This window comes from Borostomias antarcticus (genome assembly GCF_949987555.1).
Source record: "Borostomias antarcticus genome assembly, chromosome: 9".
NCBI lineage: Eukaryota > Metazoa > Chordata > Actinopteri > Stomiiformes > Stomiidae > Borostomias > Borostomias antarcticus.
In genome coordinates, this window is record NC_140242.1 from 7,362,859 (window position 1) to 7,372,858 (window position 10,000).

General features: G+C 48.6%; 1 protein-coding gene across 1 annotated transcript in view; it reads right to left on the reverse strand.

Moving 5' to 3' along the window:
• The window catches only part of adarb2 (adenosine deaminase RNA specific B2 (inactive)), a gene marked incomplete at both ends in the record, with an annotated part of 150,404 nt that overhangs the window by 41,803 nt on the left and 98,601 nt on the right, over positions 1-10,000 (reverse strand). Inside the window, 2 exons of the mRNA XM_084442810.1 lie at positions 3,102-4,090; positions 7,458-7,547. Coding sequence (XP_084298936.1) covers positions 3,102-4,090; positions 7,458-7,547 — 1,079 coding nt within the window. The remainder of the gene's footprint in view (positions 1-3,101; positions 4,091-7,457; positions 7,548-10,000) is intronic.

Sequence of the window (10,000 nt, forward strand, 5' to 3'; positions counted from 1 at the left end):
CCTACTCTCTCTCTCTCTCTCTCTGTCTCTCTCTCTCTCTTTCCCCACTCTCTCAATCTCTCTCTCTCTCTGTCTCTCTCTCTCTCTTTCCCTACTCTCTCAATCTCTCTCTGTCTCTCTCACTCTATCTTTCCCTACTCTCTAAATATCTCTCTCTTGTGCGCACTATAACACACACATTACACACACCCCACCCCTCCAACACACACCATGCACATACTGTTGTCCTCATAACTTATAACTATTCACCTTGAGTTTATTATTGGTCTGACCACATGATCAGAAACAACTCTGACCCGACAGGTTACTGTGGGTTGTTGTTTGTCTTGTTGTTGTTTGTTGTGTCTGTTGGTCTACTGCACACATGGAGGAATGGCGTGGGAGAGAAATGATTTAATGTTACAGTCGTTGAAATGTGTGTGTCTCTTTATCTGTCTGTCTGTCTGTCTGTCTGTCTGTCTGTCTGTCTGTCTGTCTGTCTGTCTGTGTGTCTGTGTGTCTGTGTTTGTTTACCTGTGTGTGTGTGTGTGTGTGTGTGTGTGTGTATGCGTGTGTGTGTCACACACACATGCCCAGAGAGAGCTCATACCAGATGATCCGCAGAGGAACCTGGGGAGATTCTGCATTACATTGTGTCTGTGTGTGTGTGTGCGTGTGTGTGAGTACACACACATGTACTGTACTGTATGTGTATGTAGTGTGTGTGTGTGTGTCCTTCAGCACTACAGACATGCCTCCTCCCCTCCTTCGAGAGCAGACAGCACGGCTGACTTTCAAGAATTTCCTCAAGCGGGGGCTTCCTGAACTAAACGGCCGCGGCAAATCCTCTTAAAGTCCTCCCAGACACCGTGGCAGCAAGGAGAAAAGAAAAGTGTGTCCCCCAGCAAACACAAGCAGGTTGCTGGGTTTATGTTCGCTGTCAAGGACATATGGGCCGTCTGCAGCCTTCGTACTAGTCCCACAGTGACCCATCCCTGACGGACCCCCGTAGCTGACGCCCCCTAGTGGGGAGACGCTCACACTTTACATCACAGTGTGCGTGTGCTGCTGTCATTTTCAACGCTTTGCACTTAAAGCTGCAATAACCGATTTCCCCCCCCACACACATTTTGTCAAATCGCTAATTAAAACCACCTGGTATCAGATTGTTTCATTGAGCCGTAGCATCCTAATAGCGTCCAACTTCAATGCCTCACCCCTACCGGTCGCTACGTCTTGTTATTCCAGCATTTCTGCCTGTGTTGTCAAATGACGGCCTGTAACTTTGCTCCGCCCCCGTAGACGTATATATTATACGTTTTAGCCCTTTTGTTTGTGAACAAGTCTATTACTGCCATTTAGCGGTAGGAAATCGATTATTAGCACTTTAAGAGCTGTTGTATATTCACGATATACCATGGGTAAATCCTCTTTACCATTCAATGAGTTCAATGAGCTATTACTGCGTCACGTTAATAAGATGCTCTTAGTCACTTGTTTAGAAAGGAGATGCACTTGTGAGTTCTGGCAAGTAGTAGCACACCAACTAACTACATTACATGTAATTATTAGTAAGTCGCTTTGGATAAAAGCGTCTGCTAAATGACTGTAATGTAATGTTAATGTAATGTAATGTAAGAAAGGTAGAAAGTTTTCTATCCATGTGTAATGGTGTGGCTAGACTTTCTAGAGAGCAGCAGCATCCTCACAAACGTGTCTGGTTTTGTGTTGCCGTTCCGGGACGCCCCCGATCGCTGCGCTGTTTCCCAAAAGAGCGGTGTGAATGCGCACTGCTGAGAGAGGCGCTAGTTCCTGTGGTCTCTGCCCGCATGCTGCTACTGTGCAGCTCTGGCTTTGCTTTGCACCATAAATGAAATAATCCGCAAAATGTATTGGGTGACAATATCTTTATATCACAATATCTTTACCTAGATCTCTGTAAACTAGCTAGCTAACTGGCTTACAATACCTTCGTTCACAGCTGCATTTGTCACTCTTGACTCGGTCACTGTCCGACTACAGTATAATAGCACCCTTTCTTGAGTTGTTCCGTACTGTAATGATATCAAATGTTGACAAAGTTTCAATTAATGATGCATTAAATAATTAGTCTGCTGGAAGTGCACCAGAATGTAAATGAGGGAAACCTCAGTGCTTTTACAAGTCAAAATAAAGGTTTGAAATTAAATGAGAATGTAAATATAAACCTTGCTTTTGGATAAACTGCCAGGTTCCTGTGTTGAGTCGCCTGGATATGGTTTAAGCCCATGTGGGTCAGGTTGAATTGTAAATCGTTTAAAACTGATTGCATTAGCAACACAATCTATTCATAGAGGGATGCGCTTTGAATACATTTGAAATGCTGAAACTGAGGTGGAGGTGGTTGGAGGCAAAGCGGGCAATCCAGCCAGCATGTGTTTTGGGCTCGAACATTCACAAGTTATTCAGAAAGTAGGTTCTTCTGCTCCCAGTGGCATTTACATACTGGGATAAACGAGCAGGAGATAGGGTTCACTGGTTTGCTGTTTTGCTCTTCGCTTTTCTATCGCCTTTCGGCAACATATTGAATTAATGTTTGAAGACACTAAGTTGCCACACATGAGCAAACAAGACACTGTGCAAAATTAAGAAACTCTCCTAATTATAGCTCGACAAACACATGGAAAAGAAAAAAGCTAATTTTGGTAGCAGTGTGTGCTCTCTCTAGTGTCAGAGGCACAAGGACAATAATTTGCCTCATTTACATGTTTTTCCATCTGAATAAATCACTGAGCACGTTCAGTTTACTTCAGCCACAAGCCTTCCAGCACACACACAGTAGGTCTGCATGTTTTCCACTAGATATACACAAACTTTCTGGCCAAAGTAAATGCTGTAAGTCAGCCAGTTCACACATCCCCCTTATCATCCCTTCTCCTCTCCCTCCCTCCCTCCTCCTCCTCCTCCTCCTCCTCCTATCCTGCCTCTAGGCTCATCCTGGCCCGTATCTCCATCCTCTTAATTACTTGTTGGACGGCTCTGGCGTTTTTCCACCGCGCGCCTGCTGTTTTGGTTATTACAGGCCACCGTATGGAGCGGCACGCCTGCCAGCGTGGCCGGCCCGGCCCGGCGTTCGGTCTCACCTGGGGTAAATAAGGGCATCTATTCCTGCCGGGCTTCAGCTCCGCTCTCCCCTCAGGGGCCGGCCTAACGTTGAAGAGGGCCCGCAGCGCGCCCTGGGCGGCCTGGGTCTTAGCCAGCTTCTTGCTCCGCCCGGAGCCCTCGAATATCCTCCCGTCCACGCGCACCGCCATCACGAAGCTGCGCAGGTGCCGGCCCTCGGCCCGCCTCTGGGGCAGGCAGGCGTAGCGCAGGCCGGGCCTCAGCTCGTTGAGCAGGGCCACGGGGCCCTTGGGGGCCTCGGAGGCGGCGGTGGTGGCCGGCGAGCGAGGGACCCCCAGCCTCCTCTGCTCGGCCTGCGCCATCAGGTCCAGCGTGTGGCGGAGCAGCCGGCCGCGGCGCCGCAGGGCGCTGGACAGGAGCAGCTCGCTGTCTGACGGCGTTCTGCGGAGGGGGGAGAGGGCGTCGGCGGAGCAGGACGAGGGCTGGAACTCCTTGAAGAGCGTGTCGGGGAAGTCGGCCTGGTCGGAGGTGAAGTCGGCGGGGGTGGCGGCCAGGCCACCCATCATGGCCTGGTGGGCCTGGGAGGCGTCGGGGAACTGGACGAAGGACTTTAGGGCCAGCTCCGCCGCACGCATCTTGGCCTTCTTCTTGGTGGGACCCGTCCCCTCGAAGGTCAGCCCGTTGACGTCCACGGCGATGGCGAACACGGGGGCGTGCACCGGGCCGGTCTGTGACGCCAGGCGGTACTGGAGCCCCGGCCGCAGCTCGTTGAGTTGGACCAGGGCATTCTTCGGCGTGTCCGACCAGGACAGGGTCTTGTAGATGAGGCGGAGCTGACACAGGTGTCCATTGTTGTCCTCTTCCAGCGGACGCTTCCTCTTCAGACCGGCCCCGGCCCCGCCTCTCGACGCGTCTGACCTGAACAGGGACTGGCGGTCGCCGGGGACGATGGTGCGGTCCTCCAGGTTGCCGATGTTCCGGTTTTCCTTGACCTCTGCACTGCTGGTGCCTAGCAACAACCAACACAAAAGACACATTACATTACATTACAGTCAATACATTAACATTACAGTCATTTAGCAGAAGCGTTTATCCCAAGCGACTTACAATAATTGCATTTAACGTAGGAAGTCAGTGCACTACTATTCACCAGAACTCACAAGTGTATCGCCTTTCTAAACAAGTGACCAAGATAATATAGTGCTACTGCTAAAGGCAAAGTGCAGGAGTAGCAAAATATTAATACAATAGGTGCTTAAGAGGGAGGATCCTGGTAATACACCTTCAATATCAAAACTGTGATTCAGACTGACAGTGAAAACAAAGGAAGACAAATGTCTTTTCTGTGCGGCTTCAAAATGAGACAGTGGAGATGTTACCGGAGCAGACTCAACTACTTGATATACAATGAAATGGTAATGATATCTTCTGCCGTCATCCCTGCAGGTTGACAGTGGTCCTCGCCAAGATCTTATTTAAGCGTTTTTGAATACAAATACAAATCCTATAAAATGAGGGCATTTATCTGGCAAATGGTACGGTATTCTGGCCCTGTATGTTCGGTGTCTGTGTTTTAAGTGCGGGACTATTTGTGCCTGACTGTAGTCCATGCAAAGCAGCGATCCTCTTCTGTAAAGGGGGATTGTACTGAGAGTGGTGCACATCTGGGGGGAGAGCAGGTCTGATTTCAGACTCCCGTCTCTTGAACCCAGAGGAAGATGGGGGGGGCAGCGTTCTGCTTTTCAGTTGCAGCAAAAGTGCCATATGGCATATTGCTTTTCTGGGGGGGCATAAAAATGCACAAAAATATAGGACTTCGGAGAAACAGGCATGCAAATGTGAGTGGTAACAAGAGTCAATTCTATCTGCTGCGCAGCGCTGGGTCGAGGCCGGGCGGAGTGAGAGGAGGAACGAGACAAACAGCAAATATATGAGGGTCCAGGTGGACACATATATACACACACTGGTGCATGCCGGCATGTTTTCCTGTTAACTGCTACAGTTAGGAGATGGAACCAGGTTTGAGGTTGCGACATGGCCACAGCTCTTTTCTGTCCTGTTAACTGCTACACTTAGAAGATGGAACCAGGTTTGAGGTTGCGACATGGCCACAGCTCTTTTCTGTCCTGGCCACACAGTGAACTGCCCATCGACATCAGGACAGGACTGCTCGTATTTCACCATAGGCTCAAAACTCACCTCTTCAAGAAGTACTACCGATTGTCCCTCTTAAACACCTATTGTTTTTTGGGGTTATTTACTTTTGCACTTTACCTTAAGCACTAGATTATACTGTTAGTCACTTGTTTAGAAAGGAGATGCACTTGTTCTGGTTCTGGTGAATAGTAGTACACTAACTTCCTATGTTAAATGTAATTATGTACGTCACTTTCGATAAAAGTTTAAGCTAAATGATAAATGTAATGTTAACAGCCAAAGACATGCAATGCTGTTGCTAACTAGCCAAATAATGAATCTTAGCTGTGTGTTGCTGAAAGTTGAAGATTGAGGGGGATGTCATATTGGTTGAAATTGGTTCAGTCCAACTACTGTATGTAAGCACACATTTTGTTTTACGTGAAAAACATGATTGGATTTTGATAGAATACTGTGGGAACCCGGGACCCTCACAGCCTTAAATGGCCGCCTGTGCCACAAAGTGGCTGCTAGCTGTGGGACTGCAGTTCCCAGAACCCCACAGATTGTGGGTTAAAGAGCTTAATGACTACCTGGGCTGATTGTCCACACCTGCCTCAGCAATCAGCCACGTCCCCTCACCAAAAACTGGAAAACCCAGGCCAGAAGAAGCCTGGGAGGAGAGGGGTGAGGCAGAAAGCATGCTGCCTCATGTGAGGATTTTGAGATCTTTCATGATCTTTCATTTGTAACACTAAGTTTATTTAAGAGACAACCTCTGGCTATTTTCTGAGCTTGCTTCTCTTGTCTCTGGTGTCACTGCCATTTTGGCATGTGTGGTCTTCCCTGTCCCCTGGGTTGCCACAATACAAAAAACTATGTAGAAGTGTGCATGAGGTAGAAGACAAGGAGACTGACAAATACATGAGGGTGTTCTCATGTATTTGCCCAAACTATAATTGAAACCTTTTATTTTTTGATCATGTCATAGCAGAATGCTTGAGTATGCAAATGTTTTTTTTTTTATAGAATTTTTATTCGGCATCCCCCTTGAACTCTTGTTGAGCTACCTGCCATGTGAGAAGCCATAGATGGTTTCACACTATACTATATTATCACATGATATTTCAAAAATCTGTGAATATCGTTTGTGGAGGACAGTCTGAAGATGCAGTGTAGCAATTGGGGTGTCAATTGACCAAAAAATGTGGGAGGAGTAGGGTTTGATAGGTTTTACAGTTTTTGAGGAAAAACAGAGTGATGGACTTCAGAATTCCTGCCAGCTCAATGCATCTAGAAGTTTCTGCTCACTTGGACCTACAGGTTGGTGGTGGTTGCAAAGTGATAGCATCTATGGCTGATTTTTTTTATGATTCTTTTAAGTTTGAAACTTAAGACGGTTGCTGTAGCGCCACCATCAGGACTATTGACCCCCAATGCCAGTTGAGGACTTCTGGTATAGGGCTGGACCTATGTGCACATTTTGGTGATTTTTCATGCATGAGAAGTCAGACTTCCTAGAAAGAAGAAGACGATGAAGAAGAAGACGACGAAGAAGAAGAAGAAGACGACGAAGAAGACGACGAAGAATATTGGCAGATACAAGAGGGTTCCGGCAGCTCTGGCTGCCCGCCCCCTAATTAGCAATAGCTGCGAGTACATAAGAATATCTGCAGCCAACTAAATACTGTATCCGCGCCATGTACGTGCCCGTCAGTTATTACCATCTTTTCAATCTGGCTGAATCTTCTCCTCTGGTCTAATTAGTGGATCAGGAGCAGCTGTGGTGTGGGCAGTAAGGAGCTGATAAGGTACTGGTGTGCACATTTATTCACCATCTGACTGACTGACCGAGCAACCAAGCGGGCTACAGTGTGAAGCTGCTGGTGGCAGCTAATAAAAATGAGACACTGGGATCAAGTTCATATAAGAAATGAACGCACAAAATCCCAAGGGCAGCTCGTAAAAAGTTATTTTTAACTTAACAACCAAATCTATGTGAATCTCAAACAAACACAGTCTCTACCAATCCCTCTCAACCGCTCTGCTCTGCTAGACGTAAGTCAACAAGGTTGGCGACCGTGCTGGAAATTAAACGTTTCCATTCCGTCTCGGGGGCTTAGTGAGTCGGCGGGAGAACCATGTTCCGTTCCCGGAGGGGGTTTTGTAAACATATTGATAGCTCGGGGTGTTGGGATGCGATGGGACAACAGGGAAACAGAGAGACCTCGATTACTTACTTAGACTGTCCTCATCCTCTGTGCTGGTGCTGGTCCCCTGGCTCATGTACTTGAATGGAGCGATCAATGCCGAGAGCATGCTGACTTTCTCTGAGAGGGAGAGAGAGAGAGAGAGAAAGAAAGAGAGAGAGAGAGAGAGAGAGAAACGCAGAGCAGGGCGTGAGATCAAGCGAGCTGTGACAGTCACGCAGGTCGTGCTAACGGTTCGGCCGCAGCGGTGTGTTGCGCAACACTTAGCTCACATCCACAGTGCTGTAACTGTAGAGTTGATTGCGCACACGTGATGACAGGCGATATCACACAGGACACCTGCACAAACGCACGCGCATACTGCAGCACGCACACAAACAGATAGACACACAAACACCAACCCTCCCTGACTCTCTCTCTCTCTGTCTCTCTGTCTCTCTCTCTCTCTCTCTCTCTGCGGTTGGCAGAAGCAACAGTTTTCCCCTTGGTCTCCCCCGGTGACCGGTGTTGTCTGGGCGTGCGTGTTGTTTACACTACAGAGGCCTATTAGGGTCAATGTCCTGGTCCACTGGTCTCAGAGCTGGCTGAGCACAGTGGACATGAGGAAGCCAAGACCCGTCTCCCTCCTAACATATAATGAACAGTTACAGAGCTCTGTAAAGGAGGAGAAGCAAGAGGAGGAGGAGGAGGAGGAGGAGGAGGGGGAAGAGGAGGGGGAGAAGGAGGAGGAGAAAAAGAGGAGGAGGAGGAGAGGAGGAAGAGAGGAGAGGAGGAGGAAGGGTGGTAGGAAGAGGAGAGGGAGGAGGAAGAGAGGAGGAGGAGAGGAGGAGGAAGGGTGGTAGGAAGAGAGGAGGAGGAGAGGGAGGAGGAAGAGAGGAGGAGGAGAGGAGGAGGAAGGGTGGTAGGAAGAGGAAAGAAGGATGATGTGGAAGACAAGGAGGACGGAAGAGAGGGAGGAAGAGAAAGGAGAGAATGAGGATGAGGAAGGAAGGAGAGGAAGGTAAAGCGGAGGAGGCTTCCAAGGCGAAGTGAGATGAGGAGGAGGATAGTAGGAAGGAAGGAAGGAAGGAAGGAAGGTGAACCTCTGTAGAGGGTATAGCAATAGGTTGTCACACTACACATCCTATGTAATACACACACACACACACGTCACACACACACACACACACACACACACGTCTTGGTGAGCTGAAGTTGTGAATGAGATGCAGGCCTGGAGCTCTGTGGGGCTCTGTGAGTCACCATTGGTTACGCTCTGAGAGAGAGAGAGAGAAAGAGAGAGAGAGAGGGGGGGGGGGGGGCGAGCAGTGTGAACGAGCCGCATGGGGAAATTAGAGAGCAGCACAACAATCAGCATTGTGACCTAATTACAGGGTAAAGAGCAGCATATGCAGCTGTCTGGCCATCGCTACTAAACACCGCCTAGCGCCTCCACACGCTCAGATTCAGTTTGAAATTAAATACCAACCACTATTCAGAAACTGTATGTCCTTAGAGGTCTGTTCTGAGTTCCTAAACCCACTCTTTTGTGCGTTTACTGTACCGAGCATTCTGGGAAAATGACAGTAGTACATGACATGGAGCTAATAGTTAATAGACAGTAGTTGATTAAATGTAATTGCTATAACCGTATCAGTCACCCACTGAATCTATAACTTCCTAACAGTTGGATGAAAATCAAGAATCAAGAAAAGAGAATCAAGAAAAAAAAAAGAAATGAGATTGAAGGGAGGTTTTTCAGGGTCCATGCTGAGAGTGACTGGACATGATCACAGCATTGGCAGCGTAGCTCTCTGTAGGGAGGTCATTATATTTGATCATCCTGTTGAGCCCCCCCCCCCTCCACTGGTACGAGGCATCCAACCGAACAAGCGGGCGGAGAGTATATATGTCACCCTCTGCCCATGTGCGCCGTTTCTACGGTAACTACACGTTCGACCGAACTGACCGCTGATGTGGCGACACTGAAAGTGTGAGACAGGTAGACAGACAGACAGGTAGACAGACAGGCAGACAGGTAGACAGGGGAAAAGACAGAAAGGGAAACAGACAGACAGACAGACAGACAGACACACAGACAGACAGACAGACGGATAGACAGGGGAAAAGACAGACAGGGGAACAGGCAGACAAGTAGACAGACAGGGAAACAGACAGACAGGTAGATAGACAGACAGACAGACAGACAGACAGACAGACAGACATACATACAGACAGACAGACAGACAGGTAGACAGACAGACAGACAGACAGACAGACAGACAGACAGACAGGGGAACAGACAGACAGACAGGGGAACAGACAGACAGGTAGACAGACAGAAAGACAGACAGACAGGGGAACAGACAGACAGGTAGACAGACAGACAGACAGACAGACAGGGGAACAGACAGACAGACAGACAGGGGAACAGACAGACAGACAGACAGGTAGACAGACAGGTAGACAGACAGACAAACAGACAGACAGACAGACAGACAGGGGAACAGACAGACAGACAGGTAGACAGACAGGGGAACAGACAGACAGAGGGGGGCAGGAGGCGAGGACAGGCAGACAGGCAGTCGGAGCCG